The sequence below is a fragment of the Parus major genome, chromosome 1 (genome assembly GCF_001522545.3).
Source record: "Parus major isolate Abel chromosome 1, Parus_major1.1, whole genome shotgun sequence".
In the NCBI taxonomy this organism is placed as follows: domain Eukaryota; kingdom Metazoa; phylum Chordata; class Aves; order Passeriformes; family Paridae; genus Parus; species Parus major.
This window is the reverse complement of record NC_031768.1, coordinates 94,337,150-94,357,228: the sequence shown is the minus strand read 5'-3', so window position 1 is coordinate 94,357,228 and position 20,079 is coordinate 94,337,150. Positions and strand designations below refer to the sequence as shown.

General features: G+C 34.8%; 1 protein-coding gene across 8 annotated transcripts in view; it reads right to left on the bottom strand.

Moving 5' to 3' along the window:
• TBC1D23 (TBC1 domain family member 23) overlaps positions 1 to 20,079 on the bottom strand; it is a 37,072-nt gene that overhangs the window by 10,658 nt on the left and 6,335 nt on the right. For 6 of the 8 annotated variants that reach the window (XR_004499340.1, XR_004499339.1, XM_015623929.3 and 3 more), the window contains 15 exons: positions 19,497 to 19,608; positions 19,119 to 19,224; positions 17,093 to 17,297; positions 15,673 to 15,796; positions 13,405 to 13,529; positions 13,248 to 13,291; positions 12,254 to 12,357; positions 11,350 to 11,472; positions 10,334 to 10,426; positions 7,599 to 7,769; positions 7,334 to 7,376; positions 6,484 to 6,590; positions 5,677 to 5,819; positions 3,999 to 4,043; positions 880 to 968 (listed from right to left, as the gene is read on the bottom strand). Coding sequence is in view for 6 of the 8 variants with exons in the window: in XM_015623929.3 (XP_015479415.1) it covers positions 880 to 968; positions 3,999 to 4,043; positions 5,677 to 5,819; positions 6,484 to 6,590; positions 7,334 to 7,376; positions 7,599 to 7,769; positions 10,334 to 10,426; positions 11,350 to 11,472; positions 12,254 to 12,357; positions 13,248 to 13,291; positions 13,405 to 13,529; positions 15,673 to 15,796; positions 17,093 to 17,297; positions 19,119 to 19,224; positions 19,497 to 19,608 (1,634 nt within the window). In the remaining 2 variants the exon portion in view is untranslated. The remainder of the gene's footprint in view (positions 1 to 879; positions 969 to 3,998; positions 4,044 to 5,676; positions 5,820 to 6,483; positions 6,591 to 7,333; positions 7,377 to 7,598; positions 7,770 to 10,333; positions 10,427 to 11,349; positions 11,473 to 12,253; positions 12,358 to 13,247; positions 13,292 to 13,404; positions 13,530 to 15,672; positions 15,797 to 17,092; positions 17,298 to 19,118; positions 19,225 to 19,496; positions 19,609 to 20,079) is intronic. The other 2 variants (XM_015623954.3, XM_015623946.3) reach the window with 1 other exon arrangement.

The following is a 20,079-nucleotide window of genomic DNA, read 5'->3' as shown; positions in this document are numbered from 1 at the left end:
TCATTAATTTTCCTGAATTGTTTCTTTTGCATGTCAAAGATTCTCAGACTAGTTACTTGTTTCTCCTACAGAAGCCAAATATGCCTTTTGGCCACAGAAGAGATATTTGTAAGATGATGACTGGCAGTGGGCTAAAACTACCAGAGCAAAACCAGGACAGCAGTAGGTCTGCACCATTCTAATGTTAGAACTGCTCTCAAAAAACCTCCAAACCTTTATGAAATGTGTGGTGCTCTAGTTTTGCCTGCAGTTTTTCATCTACATAAAAAATTTAAATAAAAATTGCATGTTTTTTCCTACAGCAACCTGCATGTTGATTAATATCATCAATAACATCAAGAGATGAATCCATTATTAATAGATTCAGTGCTGAAAAGCAAAGTCTGAAATGCTGGAGAGGTGTGCACACATTGGCCATTTAAAGTCTAGCTCCAACTATGTTACAGAAATTCAGAGCATTACACTAACTGACAATACTAGATATTTAAATTGAGATACATCAGCCAAACTAAACCTACATTTTGCTTACTATTGAGAGTAATAAAGGCACAATTGCTAGTTTATGCATACAAGATCAGTATAGAAAAAGGTCTTTGTTACAGAAATAACAAGTAAAGACAAAAGATCCACTATATCTGCTTATTTCAATTTCTTCCTGTTGGGTGTTTGGTGCCTACCACAAATTATTTTTTATTTAATCTGCTACTATGGATTTGAAGAGGGCTGGTCCTAGGCATTACCATAACACACATGTACAACAATAACAGACAAGTATCATATTGCAAGACAAAGATGTAAGAGACACTCTTTGATTTAGTCCAACTTAATAATTTTGCCTAAATAAGATAATCTAGGTAAGAGGAAAATCTTCTACTGTACCAGTATCATATTCTTCTTCATCTCCGATGCTGAATACTGGCTTCACACCACGGTAGGGTTTTCCAACTCTGTCACTGCTGCTGACATGTCTGTTGGCAATGAAAAGGGCAGGAGAGAGCATGGGACAGGAGAAGAAAAGTATCTTTCAAACTGATGGTCTGAGTTCCACAGTAACATATTAGCAAAATGTAAACACAGCTGTGCAACAGACAAGATAATTTATGAAGCTGCCTGCAAGGAAGACGTGAGTGACCCATCAAGCAACTTGGTTAGAGAAAGCACATAGTTCAGTCGCTTTGTGAGGCTGACTCTTGTAACAAAGAAAGTGGAAAGAAAGGTTGTTTTGTTTCAAAAACTCCCCAACTTCTGCTCATCTTCTCAAATGGCAACACACATTAGAGACCTGAAAACTGACAACATGCTAAGTTTCCAGCATAAAACTAAAATATAACTGGACAGTCAGGGCAACTTCACAAGGATGCCAAATTCAGATGAAGCAAAAAACAAAGATTTAACTAACATGTCTGGAAGTTATTTTTTTCCTTGTTAATTCTTCAAAATACAACAAAATGCCTTAAGAACTACACAGTGGGGTTATTACAAACCATCCACTGCAGTCTAAATCAAGATTTCCTGCTCACTACTTCCAGTTTGAGTCAAATGTTGAAATATTTACTCAAACAATTCCTATTGCTACAATCCCAGCACTATTGTGATATTGATGTCAAAAATCACATTTAAATTATTTCTACAGATCATATCAAATGACACAGACAACTGAGTCTTAATGTGTGACAGCTCAAGCCCTGAGGTATTTTAAAGCTCCAGCTCAGAATGCTGCAATTACATGATCACAGCTGAATTAAAAGCTCTTGCTCTGAACTGTAGAGAATACGTGAAAAATAAGACAAAAACCTGAAAGCTCAGAAAGCAACAAAATAGTCAATTTCTGAAAAAACCAACCAGTTTTAGCCTTTAGAACTGGCAGGGCTTAGCAGTTTTACAACACTCAAAACAAAACCAAAAAACTTGCCTGTCTCTTTCCTCCAGTTCAATAACCTCCTTCCCCATACTGTGCATTTATGTTTCCTACCAACTCTAAGCCTTGCCTCCTGTTTTAAGTATATTCACAAACTCCAGTTTACATGCTACTTTAGAACCAAGCTAGACAGGGAACAGGTTTAGTAACAGGTAAATTAATGCTGCTACTTAGGGATAGTTAAAAGTAGAATTGAAAGTTAGAAAACAACATTTTCTATGGGTAAAATTTAGTAATATGAATAAAATAAGGAAAAGTTAAAAAACAAACAAACAGAAATGTGGTCTAAAATGGCACAAAACTAAACATACAATAACATGCTCATTAGTGTTAAAGACAATAAGCATCAATGACACTGACAATTCAAGAGGGCAGTGCTTCCATATGGAATACATATTATTTTGTAAATATACTTTAGTAAAACATAACCAATTGAGTAAGAAGCAGCAAATTCAAATAATGTCAAATTGAATTATACAGAGAGGATCTAAGAGCAGATCTCACTGGTGTTTATCAACTGAAGTTAGTCAGGACAAGAGAGTAAACAAGAGAGTAAAATGCTACATTATAAAAGTATAAACTTTATACTACTAGTAAAATGCTACTTTTTATAAACTTTATAAACTAGAAATTTATTCTCTTTAACCTGCTGACATGGAGGGCTATAATTACATTGTTACAAATTGAATGCAATGTCTTTTGGTGGCAAACCTACCAAATGAAACATCCTGGTGATAAGCACAAAGTAGACCTAATTGAATGGATACAGAAAAAATGCCATTCTAGGTTTTTAAGAACTGTAATTTTAAGAAAATACTTTAGGGATATACAGTGTGAACTAATTTATTATTACATCTACCCAATGAAAGAAGATGTGCAATAGGAGTGAAAGGAATATGCAAAATAACCAAAGCAAAATCTCAATATATCAAAACTTCTGGTTACAAATACAGATTGATACATCTCTGACTTAGAGAGTCACCATACATTTAATTTGGTATTTTAACATTTGTTTCCATATTCTAGAAACATCAACAAAAAGTGGGGTACAATCCCCATGATCTTTAGTACTTCTAAATTAACAAAACATACTATGTGTGCTGTTGGACCATTCCTATTGCTTTTCTTTTACAGAATACTGGTTAACATTACTACTGATTTTGTTCACATGAACAATACCTTTCTGTGACACTTTTGGGTGAATCCCAGCTCAAATTATGTGCAAACTACTTGAAAGAAAAATTAGTGAAAAATCCTTGAAAATCCAGTTTCAAGATTTCCAATAATTCATCTAGAATTAATCTCCATGCATTTCAGTGTAAGAAGGTCAAAAGCTACAGAACTCCTAAAGCATAATCAAAGTTCCAAAGTGATTATGCATGAACTGTTCTTCAATTACCACAAGTAATTTTATAAAAACTCAATTCACAATTTTTATTTCTGAAATCATTATAAGACACTGTATGTGAGGCACGTTTGCATGAAACACAGTAATTATGTGAACAAGATAAGATAGAATTGCAAAAGCATATTTACTTTCAATTTTTCTTTTCCCAGTAATGAGCATGTCTATTTCTTTCAGCATGTTCTATTACCATGTGATAAGAAGCATACAAGTTTGAGACTTCCAGACAGAATTTCCATATGGGTTCCCTGTCATGTCTAAGTTCTGATGATGTTTTATGAAAAGTTTACTTTTAATACTTATAGTCTCTCTTGTTAGAACCTTAAGCCATAATTTGTTCAGTATTTTTTGTGTCTTTTACTATTACAGGTTACTAATAAAATGCACATAGGAAATGACAGGTTAAAAAAAAAATCTATAAAAAGCAATAGCAAGGAAGAGGACAGAAATAACAAAGCAGAAACTAAGAAAGCACTGCCAATACATTCTTTTTCTTCCTTTAGTCTCTTGACCAGTGCTTGTAAAAAGACAGTTTTAATATATTTTAAAAAAATTAAATTAATATCAAAATATGCAAGCAATCTTGTCAGTGTAACCAATGCTTACAAACATTGTGATGCCATGCTAAATACAAGAAAGGTGGTTTTAGTCAGACTGCTTAATTATCAAGCTTACCGCTCCATGCTTGCTCTGTCTGGCCAGGAAATATTGAAAGGTATTCTACAGTACATTGGGGCAGAGGACAGAACAAAAGAATTAAAAAAATGTAAAGGAAAAACCCAGATAAATAGCTGAAATTCTCTATATTGGCAATGTACCTTCTTCAAGGAGGATGCTTGTAAATAAAAACAAGGCTTCAAGAAAGCTGGACATGAGGTAAAGAGTATTTGCAAAAAAAAAAAAAAATCTCCTAAAAGATGAATTTCTTATGCTACCTATGGCTTAAATGCACGCAGTACTTGATTTCACAGAATGGCTTGGGTTGCAAGGGACCCTAAAGAGCAATATGTTCCACACCCTGCCCTGCACAGGGACATCTCACACTAGACCACATTGCTTAAAGCTCCATTCAGCCTGGCCTTGAGCATTGGCCAGGGATGGGGCAGCCACAGCTTCCCTGGGCAGCCTCTGCTAGCACCTCACCACCCTCACTGTAAAGAATTTCTTCCTAATATCTAATCTAAATTTACCCTCTTTCAGTTTTTTTTTTTCACATTAATTACAGAATTATGAACTCCTGATTTAAGAAATCGTAACAGCAGTTAATAGTAATTAGGAAGTTCCATCTTCATATGAATCTGCAACCTACAGTGGCTAAAACATAAATAATGACCAGTTGGAAGAGGGAATTTCCCTAATTCTGGCATTAATTTTTCACCACTCAGAAATTTGGGTAAGCCCTAAGAGTTAATCACAAATGTGTAAGTTTAATTCTTCACACAGCAAAAGCTACTACCAAACACTACTTAAGAATTTTTTCCTCTAATTGTGGAATAAAAGTAATAATAAGTAATTTAGAAAAACATTTTCCAAAAAAAACAGAAGGAATGATCTGAGGAACAAAACTATTAAAAACTACTCTTCTTTTGATATTTTAAATCCTGCTATCAAACACATGCTAGGTCTCTGAGACTCCTGAATACCAGTGTCTTGGTGTTCAACGTACATCTTCAAAGAATTTAAAGAACTACAACAGGTGTTTTATTTAAAGCTCCGACAGATGAAAGCTGCTATTCTTGTATTTAGTTAAGGTATGTATTTGGAATGATGTCTTCCAAATTTGAAAGTGTTTTTCAATCTACTTGCACATTCTCATTCCTGAAGACACAAAAACTAAACAAGGGTGGATTCTGAAATTCTGGATTAGGAAAGCAGCTTTACACAAGGACTTGAAAAAAATTAGGATCTTTAAAAGAGGTGAACTCAATTTGGCAAGATGCAGCAGTGAAAAAACCAAAACAGAACAAAATCAACCAACCAACTGAAAAAACCTATCCAGAATTCTGCTGTCTTTGATCTATTTCATTAGAGTCAGGATGGGGAGGAACTGAAATCATTGTTCACTTTTAGACTGAACACAAAATTGACACATTATAAGAAGTGAAATTAAATGACAAATTCTAGATAAGCATTCAAGGCAACAGGGACCCACATTGGCCTTGTAATATTAAGGAACAGCAGTACACTCCCTGGATCATGACAAAATGTGTGATGAGGGTAGGGTTAGAGAATTAAAAAACTGATATTCAGTTTTTTAAGGCAACTTGTTCTCAATTAGCAAAGTTTTCACACTTACAGAACAGCCACATGAAATAAACTTCTCCCAGCTAATGCAGTGAGATAAATGACGCACCTGTCCACTGGAGTAGATGTATTTTCAATAAAACTGATAACTTTCTCTTTCACATTCACAGACTTAGTCTTCAAAGCAACCGTCATTTTATTCACTAGGGACTTCACTCCTTTTCCATCACCTGAACCATTTGGAGAATCACCCTGAAAAAGTAACTCCTCTCAGGATTAATCATATAAAACTATGCTATTTCATCTCAATGAATTTATTAAAAAGGAAACAGACTACAGAACAGCAATTTACTTTTTGGTACTCAGTAGAACCTTAATTACACAACTGAGTATTTCTTCAGAGCTCTATCAAATAACAGCAATGACATGTGACTGAGGAAAATATCATCCTATAAAGCAAGCTTGACAGATTACATTTCTGAGCACTCTGCTATGGACATCTAGACAAAGGAATCCTGTTAGTGATACACTGCATCTAGATTAAAAGCTAAATTCTACACATAATATATCAGCTGTAGAAAAGATACCATTCTGAGCTCTGCTGCAAAATTGTATGCTACTTTATAGTAACTTATTCCCAGAGTAAGAGCCTAGAAAGAGTTGTCTATTACATATATTCTGCTGGAGAATGATAGCAGCAAGTTCTTACCTACAAACTCTTTCCCTCAAGAGGATAAAAATGTTTAGATCACCTCTGACTAGACTGTGATCATAGCTTGAAATTAAACACACAAGTGAAAACAGTCATGGCTTGCAATAATGCATTTTACAGACTAGAACAAGGAATGTGAAGAAAGCATTCAGTAAACCTAGGGTTCCCATCCCACTGTAACACTTATGCTAAAATTTCACTTACATCAACAGAGTTTATGCTATTTCTTGAGCCTGAAGTACTTGCAATCCAGTGGCCATATCCATTTTCTGGTCCTTCCACATTGATATCTGCTAAGTGCTGTTGGAGGGCTGTTAAAAGGCCATTAAAAACAACCAGAATTACACTGGACTTAGTCTGTTGATGAAAATACTGTCTATACACAAGACTAATCAGTAACAATTTCTCCCCCACAATTCAATAAAACAGATAAATTCAGCAATCACTCTAACAATCCCCAGCTTTTCTTTACAGTACAAAGGCATTAAGATAATCTAATTATCTAATGCCTATTTATCTACCTTGTATACTAATTATTTTAGTAAACATTTAGAATACAGCAGCAATTAAAAATAAATCACTGCTTTGATCTTGGAGACAGCTCTTACAATATCACACATATGATTAATAATACCTCTACTGTCATATTGTAGCATAGATCTCTACTGTTGTAGAGCCTGATTATTTCCAGCAACATCAACTGCAGAATTATGAACTCCTGATTTAAGAAATCATAACAGCAGTTAATAGTAATTAGGAAATTCCATCTTCATATGAATCTATAATCTACAGTGGCTAAAACATAAATAATGACAAGTTGGAAGAGGGAATTTCCCAGTTCTGGAATTAATTTTTCACCACTCAGAAATTTGGGTGAGCCCCAAGAGTTAGCCACAAATGTGTAAGTGCACAGTGTTTACTTACACAAAACAAAAACCTGACAAATGACACCTAGCTGCTATTCATTTAAATAGCTTTTAGCAAAAGCCTCAAAAATATTAAGCGTTAAGATATCAAGATTTTTCAAGTCAAAGTTCATTATTAATAAGCTTACCCATAAAGCCTCCTTTGGCAATGCTAACATACTCCTTATTTTTCTGCAACAAAAAAGATCATTCTGATCAGAGCAAAAACCTGTGGAATGAGTTTGGCAATTATGGTAATGAAACAGGGGTTAGTTTGTTTACTAAAAACTGTAAACTTGAGTAGTGCAAAAACCAGTTCAGATTTTAAGGAGAAAATGTTTTGCTGTTTTCCATCAATGACACATGCAGACACCCTTTGCTCCAGCTCTTAAATCAGTGGCAATTTAATTGTACCTGTAAGAAATGTGCCAACACCATGTTCATATACATATCCTCTTCTTCCCTGCCACTTCCCATGAAGCAGAGATGTTCCCCACCAGCTATGGAGCCAGACTCAATAGATTGTTTTTGTGCTTCTAACAGGGATTTTACAGACTGTGCAAATTCTGATGGGTTCTGAAGCATCTGTGGAATGAACAAACAAAAAATGGTGTTTGACAACAAGATACTGTAACACAAGCTGTGAAAGGAGACAAACTTTGAGAATAGTTACAATTTGCTGAGCACAAAGCAAGGCAACATCAGCACTGCGCGAGTCACACACATACACCCTGAACCAGACTGAGACTTCATGTTACATAAAGAACACTTGAGAATGGTCCTTTACTTCCTCACCCCACTGGCTCCCCCCAGGAAAAAAATACAGCTAACATTTGCTAGTTTACTTCTCAAGGCATCTAGTAATAAGTTTTGGAAACCTTCATGTTGCATTAATTTGGTAATAGAGCAGCGGGACTTGTTTCCATATTCACGCGTGCTTGGGCACAACACATTCGAACTTCGGAGATTCATAACCTTTTCAACTTCCTAGGATTTCTAGATGCTAGTAAATCTTTCTCTTGCTGTCTCCCCACTAAGCTTTTTCTCATTTACGTATCAAGATTTGCAAACAGAAATTACAATTGAGAGTACAAGGAGGTATCTGTGATTCTTTGTACTCTAAAAAAATTAAAGGCTGGGATACATGAAGGCCTGCTCTGCATGCAAAAACAAAAGTTCTATATGAAAGAGATGGAGAAACGAGGACTTTCTGAATATAGCTAAAATTTTAACCTGTGTTCGTGGGAAAGGTACTTATTTAAACTCATAAGGGAATTTTGACGTGTAACTGGATTGAGGGGGGCAGGGAGGGGCCAGAAGGGGCTCCCATTATCTTGTCTGTACAGTGGATTAAATACTGAAAGACAAAGTCACAAGTACACAACCTAGCCATCAGTAAGTAAAGCTGAATTTTAACTGGGGTTTTCCTACAGATAAGGCTGCTGCTTTATTACACAGGTCCTAAATCTCACTACTTCCTCTAACTATAAATGAGATGGAATCCAAAGTGCTTTCTTTTCCCATTGTCTCTCCTTACAATAACTTTTGTGTACTTTGACACATACAGGAATGTGAAATGCACTGAAATTCCATTAATGACTTTTCATCACAAAGATTTTTCCCTATAATATTTTCCTAGCATTGAACTTCTAAAAACAAGGATGAACTTGGTGACATTCATCCACCATGGTTCATGAAGGACCATTAATTCCAATATACAATTTGAATACATATGAACTGATCACATCTAATTTAAGACTTGTTTCCATGGACTCCTTTTTCATATACTATCAGCTATTTGTACTACTTAATAATTTAAAATGCTTATTTCTACTTCACTGAATATGACATTCAAATAAGGCTAGCAGAATACCCACATAGGACAGGGCAAGTTTTTCTTAAATGATTTTCAATCTAGGTTAAAAACCACACTATATCAAAGAATCATTTAGGTTGGAAAAGACCCTTGTTATCAAGTCCAACCATGAACCTCACCCTGCCAACTCTCCACTGCTAAGCCACGTCCCCAAGTGCCACATCTACAAGTAATAAACCAGGGATGGTGACTCAACCCCTTCCCTGGGCAGCCTGTTCCAATGCTTGACAACCCTTTCAGGGAAGAAATTTTTCCTAACATCCAATCTAAATTTCCTCTGATGCAACATGAAGCCACTTATTCCTCCTGTTCTACTGCTTTTTACTTGGGAGAAGAGACTGACACCCATCTTGCTACAGCCTCCTTCAGATAGTTATAGAAAGCACTAAAGTCATCCTTCAGCCTCCTTTTCTCTCCTCTGTAATTATATTTAATATTATATTTACATATGTGCATATAATACTGAGTAATGCATCATTTTTATTAGAGAGGTAAAGATACTAGATGCAGGATTGAACTTTACTAAGGTGTAATAGTCTTTTATGTTGTATATCCAAATAAATCATTCCATACAGCTTCCACAGACTGCTCAAAGTAAAATGGTTGAGTGTTAATCTAGAAATGATGAATACACTGCTGAGATGGGAGTGATTTTGGGGGGAAAAAAGGATAGAGAATAATTACGACTGAACATTCAATTGGGAATTCATAATCAAATAGGAAGTACAAAATCTTTATTGAAGTTATTCATCCACAGCACATCTCAGTGCACATCACAAAAATAATGCACTTGTGTATTGTACAGCAAAAATTTTAAAGAAGCATCCAAATTCTTTTCAAGATATATGCCCTGTAAAAGCAGACTGTAATAAGACTGGCTGAGGCAAAAAAAGAGACAAAGAAAAAAAGTGCTCTTTTAAAAAATTAATTACACTTTTCACTGGAAAATAGGATGCTAAAAAGAGATTTCTCCTCCAAGCAATGTATACTCTTTAGTCTGTATGGGTTTCCATTTCTAATCAAAGAACAGGAAGTCTGGAATCCCACATTCTAATGTCATTAAGGGCTAAACTTCTCAGTCAAATAATGGTTTTATCATCTCCTTTAGATAAGCTAATTTTTGAAAACTTATCATCACATAGCTAGATGCTGCATCTAGTCCACATACCAGAACCTAAGTTAAGGTTACTTTATTTTTCAAGGCAGGCATTTCTCTCCCCTTCTATCTCAGTTAGGATTGAAATACCAGTAAAGAAACAAAAAGCATACAAACCAAATCTGAGTCTAAATGAAATGCTGTCGATAAATGCCCAGCATTGTATTGCTCTGCAGGACGACAATCCACTACAAAGAATCTCACTCCTTCCTGAAAGAGAAATTTTTAAATGTTAAAATTGCATAATTATTGACAGAATTCAATTACATTCCAATACTAATTCCAGTAGTACAGGAACTGCTCAGAGGGGCTAAGAGCTATTCAAAACTAACTTACTCCACCACTTGGTTAATCTAGTCTGTTACCAGACTAACAGTAGTATTTTAGTATCAGCTTTCCATTAATACATCAGCTTGTGCATGGGAAAGGATCATCCAAGTGCAATTATATAACTTCTACTGAGAGGAAAAAAAGGGGGTATGAGACAATCCAAGAGTGCACTACTATCCAGCACAGCGTATAAGGATGGGTTTATATCCCACCAACTTGGACAGGATATAAACAGATGCTTAACTTTATTTGGACAGGGCAAAACCCCAAACTATTAATGACAAAACTTCTACAAGAAGTCAGTAGTCAATAAGAAACACTGTAATCTAACTACATTATGATCCATATATGGGTCTTACATATTTGTAGTGAAGTCCTTGAATCTATGTCTCCAATTAACTTCTACTGAAACAATTTTAATAAATTTTCTTTTTTTCATTTAAACCCTTCATTGACAAAAGACAGATATTCCTTAACAGCATTCTTCTCAAAGGTACTGAGTAATGAATTTTAAATTTTCCTCTATAGTAGCTACATTTGGAAAGGAATTCAAATTAGTGAGATAGTATTTGAGCTCACACTCCTCAAATTCAAATCAGCTGTCTTAAGCTCCCTATGCTCCTTCCTACAGCTCAAATGCATTGAAGACAGCAGATCATTTACAAGGGAGACAACTTCAAGACCAAAAATATTTTTCCTGAAATAGCAAATACTCATTTGTGTTGTTAGCTCTTAAAACTAATGGTTAGTGATTGAGTCTTTTCTGTAAAATAGTGAGGGGAAGGTAAATTCAGTATACTAACTCCTTGTTGCTGGTTTGCTTGCAGAATCTCAGACACAGAAACTGCTAGACAGAGAGCCTGGCTCAAGTCTGTGTCATCATCTTTGAGGCCCAGCAAACTGCTGCCAAAAAGACTGTGGTTGTCCTAATAAGGCAAGAAAAATAAAGATTAACTGAAGCCATTATCTTTATGTGTGAAAGTTTAAAATAAAACAATATCCACTAAGCTGGCAAATATGAAGTTCCACACGTGTGTATCCTGTCCACACAGTAATAAAACTTTTGATCAGAGATTCTTTCTGAGGATGATGGCAAGGTCTGCACTTCCATTACAAACATGTTGATTCACCACTTTGACCACACCAACATGATGCAGTGTCTCTGGTATTTGTTTTTTGGTTGTTTGCTTTGTTTTTTTCCCCCCACAAAAAACCTCCCATACCTGTCTACACAGGTCAGCCAAAGTACATACAAGCTGAGGGCACTGGCTATCAAATACTTCTATTTCATCATTAACTAAGTCAGATACCATGAGTAAGGAAGAGCTGCAAAAACTGCAGGTGATAATAGATTTATCTATAGAGACCTTTTCCTCTTTGTTATTGCAAATACAGCTAGCACTGCTGTGCAGTGTACTACAATGCAATTGTGTCAATATACACAGATATATTCATGTCAATATTCATACAAGAACTTTGGAAAATGAGGTTATCAGCCATGAAGTGAGAATATTGCAAGGAAGATTCTCTCAACATATTCCACTTAACCTTATCTTTCAAAGGTCCTAACAGTAAATATCGTCAGAGTAACAACATGAAAAAATCGCTTAAAAAAAAAAAAAATCACAATGAAATATTCCAAGTTACTGTCAGTAGGAGCTTAAACACTTGCCAAAAAGAAGAGCATTTCAAAATTACTTCCATTACCTTCCTGAAAGAAGCTGGAGTTTTGCTACAGTAATATTGTGCCAAAGAGAAGAGATCTTCTATATCCTCTAAATCGAGATTGGCTGGTGATGTTTCTAAGGATTCTGAGACAAATAAACAACATAAATGCAACACTATTCAGACACAGAAATCAAGCAACACAGATCATAAAAGAACTTATTTTAATAAGGCATAACAATCTAGTGTATTGATTAAACATGAATATTGATCCACTCTCCAGATGAAAAGTGGAGATACAGGAAATACTCCTTATTCATAGAAAACTTTTTTTTTCTAGATGTCTGAACCTTCTATGCAAATTATTTTTTACCACATTCTTACTTCTGCATAGTTTTAGCTTTCAGTTCTAATTCTAATTTAGCTACTTTTCTAAAGAGCTTCACCTCTAGAATCCTTTAAAATGAGTACTTAATCAGTAGCACTGTTCTCTGTCCAGGAAAACCCAAGGGTGTAATTCTGCACCATATGGCAAAGACACAAAATTCCAAGCACTCTCATTTTGAACTACTAGAGATTATTAATTACATTGCATTATGTTTGTAAAAAAAATACAAAGACAAGAGCTATTTACATTTTCCACTGAAATTTAATGCATTTTCTATAAAAACAATGAATTAAGCTCAAATTAAGTGTGCATGAAGACAATCCAGAAAATGCAACAAGTGCATTTAAAGAAGGATTTGACAGCTGTTGCTTTGGGCTTAGAAAGACCAGTTTCTGGTGATTGTTTCCAGTACTTCAAACTGAAGTATAAAACTAGGTGTGGGAGTATTAAAAGGAATGAGGAAAGAAGATCAAGTACAGGGCAGCAAAACAACAGTAAGAAAGGAATTAATGGGTGAAGAGATTTGTTAATGAGAAAAATCACATGGAAATAAACAATCTAGCTCTTTAGCAACAAAAAATAGTAATAAATGGGAATTAGAGTATATAATAAATATTTCACTAGCAGCTATGTAAGAGAAGTACTTACTTATCATTTCTTCTTTATCTGATTCTTGTGCTAAGATAACGTCTCTGAAAACAGTAAAGTCACAGGCATAGATTAAGTCAGTAAAACCAAAATGAAACAAACCTGGATTAAAACAGTGTCAGCAAAGAATGTCCCAAAGAATTAACTACACACTTACTTTGCATTGACAAGGATGATCAACATTAAAAAATAAATAAAGAATGGATCTGCTTGTTGTAGATATCCATCCCATATTGCCTGAGTGACTTCAGCTGAACAGTAGTATGAGAAGAGGCTTCCAAGCTAAAAATTTGGAAAATAATGTGAGAAAATGCAATTACCAGGAACAATCTTATCAGGGAAACATTTTTAACAGAGATACACGATATCTAAAAGAAAATAAACCCAACAAAATTATGATAAGGCCTACATCTGCACAGCATATTGAAGGATGGTTCTAACCTCTAAAATATTTTTATGGAAACAGTGCACAATGCTACAGATTATCTGTGAATAAATATGACTAGTGTGAAGGCAAAGTTGGCTGTACACTGCCAGGCTTGCAAATTCAACCACAGATAACACAATCAAGCTGGAGTACTGTTTAGCTCACAGCCAGTGCTAAATACCAATTACCAACAAGACAATCATAAGAGAATATATTTACTCAAATAGCATAGCAATTAGGGCTTTGGAAGGATCCTGCAAACATAATTATTTTTATTTTCCACAGTAGAATTGGGCTAATTGAACATGGTTGCACATTAGTTTGACAACATCACTTACTTAGCATTACATTATGATGCTTTATGACTGAGTAATTAAACATTTGCAAGCATCAGAAAATTTTCATTACCTTTTAAGAAACCCTTTGCCTGTTCCCATGCTCCCACTTGAAAATACATCCTCTCTGATATACAAAGTTCAAAGCAGATAAAAGGTAGGAACTTCTTACCATACATGCCAGGTAACATTTAAAATCTCACCTAACTGAAATGTTTGCCACCTGAATTCACTGGGCTCTTACTCAACTTGGTGATGCACACAAATGCTGTATCAACACAGCTATAGCTTCAAAAGCTTGGTACCTGATTTAAAACACTATCATGGAATATTTCAACACTTCCTAGTATAATTTTATAGCAAAAGATAAAAAGATTTATTCAATTCTGACTCAAATGCAACTGAAGACAAAATGTCCATGAAGACGACAATGGCAGGTCTCTGTACATTGCTTAGATATTTCTAAGTATTAGTGATACACTTATATAGAATGAGATTTTTCACAGATGAAACATAGAATTTTACTGTAATCTCATTGTATAAAATGAAATGTAAGATTTTTTCCTAAAATTGTACACCAGGAAGCATGGTGCTGAGAGCTGGCAGCTACACCAGCTTGCTTCACTACCACCTTTCAGAGAGAAGATTATTTTTCTCATTAGGTTCCAAAATTCTAATAAACAACTTCAAAGAATTTTGTACTTACTGAGGAAAATTCTATTAAAAAATGGAAATTGAATGGGAAAAAAAGGCCTGATTTCTCTTTTGAAGGCTTGTGAGACTGACAAAAGGCAGATTTTGACAATATGAAAATTTTTCCTAGACACATTTTTACACTAAGATTGGCAGCAGCCTTAAAAAAAACTCCAGAAAAACCACCCCCAAATACAGACCTCAAGTTTTATAACTCATTTCAGTCTTTTTTAAATGAAAATACACAAAATTGAAAAAAGTTTTACACAGCCAATGATTATGAAAGAAGAACCTAGAAGAGTTCATGGGTCAAAGCCTTCTCTATTAAATTACAGACTTTGCCTGTGCAAGCACAGTATCATGATTTTGTATAGCATATACTAAGTAGCATTGAAACAAAAATGTTGTTGTAGTCCTGCTCCACAAACTTTATAAAAAATTATTGAGGTAAGCATTTTTGTAACTACTCACAGTTTGAGGAAGTTTTGAAGAGGAAATGACTAATGCTTTAAAATTTGTAAAATTAATGTGCCTAAATTTTAAAACACGTACATGTATCTCTTAGCAGCAAGATTTTTAAAATAATTCATACTTTAGCTTTAAAAGACCTGTTAGATTGATGTTTACCCATATCTACAACATACAGCTGCCCACAATCAAAACTAACATCAGGGCTTCTTGCTTTTAGAGAACATCAGCTGCTATCATTCCTTAGTCCAAGAAGTTCCTAACATCAGTGGCTCAATAAGGACTCACCCAGTACAATAAAAACATGACATTAACAAGACCTCATACCTCATGCTAAACACTAACAACAAAAAGCCCACACAACATTAAAACATGCAATTTATTTTAATATATGCAGTCCTAATTGCTTGTACTACTCTTCCATAAACAGACAACATAAAAACCTCTTAAATTTTAACAGAAATTTATTTTTCATTATGTTTCCCTACTTTCACTTTATTACCCAGTTGAGTGCATATGAATCTGGAGTCATCTTCTTGGTGTCCAGAAAGGAGCAGAGTTCAGGCTCATGGTACTGAAGCAACAGCCTAAATAGATGAAAGGGTCTTCCCTTCATAAAACAATCCCTAAAAGATAGCAATGAAAATAATAAATTCCCCTGTAATATTGCAGTTTTCAGACTTACAGTAGCAATTCTTTACTATCTGTGATTATGTAATTTCCTGTACATTGCTCTTTTAATTCACAGAGACTGATCATGAAGTCAACTTGCCTCAAGAGTCAAAAAACAACCAATGAAATCAAACCAACAAAAATCCCACAAACATTGAAACCCCCACTAAATTAACAAGGCAGTAGAATGAAATACTGTCAATATTGACAGATTATATAATACAGAAGTATTTAAAACAGATTTAAATCTCAAAACAAGGAAAGCACAGTAACAATGGAGCAGAGATTCACTGATCTACTATAAATTGCCTTTCTATGGCTTTCATTCTCCCACTGAAGAGAAAAAAAAACCCCAGGAAACAGTTTACATCTCATTGAAACACCACCTAGATTCCTACAGAGAAGCTCAAATACTCTGCAAGCCTTCTAAAGGCTTCTAAAGCCTTCTGAAAGCACATGAGTTATGTGACCATAATGCCACTATCCCCAAATAGCTCACAGAGCCCAAGAGTGTCTCAGAGCAGCAAGGGACATGAGCTGAGTCAAGTGATGGAACTGATAAATACTTCCTGCCACTACAGCAAACGTGTTTTTCATACTTTGGGCACCTATCCATCAGCCAGGCTGGAATCCCCTCTCCAGGCAATCAGACTAAGATCTTTAATTACAGACTATTCAGCCATGCTGAAGTGTCATAGTGGTCCAACATACATAAAAAACCTATTTTAGTGTGAGCACCTACATAACAGCATGAAAAGCTCAAAAGTAGTATTTGTCATTAAAAATATCTAGCAACTTAGAAAAAAGTGATTTCAGTCCCAACTCAAAAGAACATAGGGAAAAAATATCAACTACTTCTAGAGAAATTCTGAGACTTAACTAGTGCTTAGGAATTGCTGTTTCTAAAGGGATAGAAGTATTTTAGATATAAAAAATGCTAGGAAAGGGAACAAAAAAACCACTTTCCCATAAGCTATGTGAATTAGTTCATAAACAAATGTTTTGATATTGCATGGAAGAACAGTTCTTTAAGAGGCATATTGAGTCACATGCTAACTCTTTGCATCTTAAAGCAACTCAATCATCTCCTGGATTTTAAACCAACAGGTACTGAAATTTATGATCATATGAAAGAATCTGACAATATGGCTACAAACACTGCTACTCTAGCCAAAACCAACATGGACATCTTTCAGAGAATACTGCTACTGCCAATAAAAATAGTACATATGGAAAAGAAAGAGTTTTACCTTGGAATGAATTTATTCATGATAGCATAGAAGCAGTTGTACAAATCACTGCGGGGCAAATGAAGGTGCACCAGAGGTTTGAGCAGATGTATCCAGCCGAGGCAAGAACTGTATTTAACATTGCGTGATTTACAATAAAATGTAATAACAGACTCAATATCCAAAATTAATACTGACTTCTCTTCTTCTGGCACTGACAACTGGTCTGAAATAGGCACAGAAATATAAACTGTGTTAAAGGATTTTCAATGAAATTGGATGAGTTTATGTCATAGCACAATTGCACCAATAGGGACTGATCGGGGAAAAAAAAGCCAACAAAACCAGACAAACAAAAAACTGGCTATTTGGATTAAATTCTTACAGAAAGGCGTTAAAAAAGGTATCAAAATACAAGTGATTTTATAAACCTAGTAGGATAAGTCATTTAAATATAATTTAAATACCACAACAACAGGATGAAAGAAGTTTGGGGTTTCCAAGATCTATATGAAAGAAGGTAGATTCTTTCAATGCACAGAATATTCCTCTTCTATTTGATGTGCTCAGCACACAACTTAGGCTCAAGTCTACAACAAATTCATTTGAATTTCAACACAGATCAACCCACAGTGCAGATCTTCAATTCCTCAGAAGTTGACTGACATACAAATTTATCCAAATTATAAGTTTGAGATCAGCTAGGCTTACAGACTTAAATTTCAGCATTAACTTATAATTCACATTTTTTATTACACATTTATTACGAAAGTCTTTAATACTTTCCCATCAAAGCCAGTCAGTATTTGACATTCCTTTTCTCTGCCTCTCAGAAAAATGAAACAGTACATAAAACTCACATGCCAACTGAGGATATACTTTAAATTTGGAGATTACTTGCTGTGCTAAAACATTGAAGTAGAGACATTTAATCCAACAAAAAACTGAAGTCTCCATATAACTGTCTTTCTGAAGTAACTTTACATTTGTTCCCTTTATCAGTTTAAGTCCTTACATATCATGAAATATTTGTCAATAAATACAAAAGGAGAACTATCAGACACTGAAGTGCTTAATTTTATATGTTATGAATATAATCAGGACACTTTGCATCTTCCTGAAGAGACAGTGTGATTAAATCAGAGAGTGGAAATTCCACTCCAATCTCTTTCCTTTACAGGACAGAGAAAAGGAAAATAAGTCCTACTAGATTTTAGGGCTAGAAACTGTAGAACTGCATTTCAGAAATGGAAGGTATTTATGCATGCACCAATTCCATCCTCTGCCTTAACTTTCAATTGCACAAAAATAAATAAAGTGATAGGTAATAAAACAGAAAATTCTCTTATTGAACTCATGAGATGTATCCTGATTTATGAGTCAGCATTGATTCTATCAAGTGATCACTGATATCAATGCTGTTGCATCACAGCAGGGATTTGACCAGTTCTGCGATGAGCTGCCAAGCAGATCCTGTGGCACCTCCTTGCAAACACACCAGAGTATTATTTCCTTTGACCTGGCAGCACCCTGCTTGCACAAACACAGCCCTTCAATTTTGCTGAAAATGCTATTAAAAAGTATCTTTCTTTAAAATAGTTTTTGAAGTCTAAAATGTTTGATTTATTTCTTCTCTCAAATGTTACATGCATTTTCTTCTACAGCAGGTTTCCAGATTAAGAACCAGGCCTTCCACAATTAAAAACCTGAAGGACACTATACAAAGAATGTCTGCTTTAAAAGATGGAGCCTGGAAAACAACTACCATTTTTTCATCTCACAAAGCTTTCTGACTATGCAAACTATCATTTACAAGGCAGTACTTTAAACTCCCATGAAGTCAGCCCCAGCAGAGTCTGTGTACAGGTAAGATACTATTGTTTTCTTACAGTTTATTACTGATTTTTATCTGCTCTTTCATCTTCCTCCTCAAAGCTTCCTCCAAAATGTAAACATCATTTAGATAATTTAATTGAAATAAATTGTCTTAAGACAACAGAGAATACAGAAGTTTTTAAACTGATGATCTAAATGTAACAGAACTTACCAATTAGTTCTTGGCAATCTTTATGAATTATACTCTGCTCAGGTAGGTCTAAGGAGCCATCCCAGGATGCCAGGCTGTCCCCCTTTCCTACAACATTAAGTGCAATCTGAAAACAAAAATAGAAAGCCCTCTAAATATTTTAGTGTCTTTTTGCAGTTGCTCAATTACTGAACTCTTTAATTTGGAAAAAAAAACAACAAAAAAACCCTGAAAAAACCAAAAAAAACCCCACTTATTCTTAAACTGAATCAACACAGATGCATATTAAAATTACAGTACTACATCTCTTCTGTAGAGATGCCTAGCAATTAAATCTTTTACCTCCAATGAAACACAACCTCAAGTATTTCCTGCTTCCTGATTTAAACTCATATTTACCTTCCAGACTTTGGCCCTTAGATCAGCAGGCAATTGCCTTCCTTGAATGATGTTTCTCACAGTTTCAAGATCACAACCTCCTTCTTCTAGAGCATCTGCAAGATCTTTTATCCTAAAAAAATGACATGTAATTTTAAAAATCACTTATATTATTTTTCCATGTTTATACAGACTGAAGGCTACTGTCAGGCAAATCCCACACATATGCAAAGGTGTAAGACAACTTGGAAATTACTAAAAAGAAATACTTGCAAAATGTTATTTATTCCTCTGCTTTAAGGCTGCTTGTTCAACTTGTAATTCCATTCAATTTACATACAAGAAAAAAGAAGTTTGCTTTTTTGTTTTTATTAAGTGACGATGTTGCAGAACATACCATAGAAATGCAAATTTGGTTGCAGTTTACAACTTTCAGCAACTTTCAATTTCAGCAAGTTTCCACACACACACAAAGCAAACATTACACCTAAATTAGATGGTGGAGTTATTTTAAATAAAATATTAGATGTCCTAGAAAACAGAACACTTGTTTCAAATGTTTAGAACAGTAAGCTTTTAACCTCACCTTTCCCTGAAATGGGAA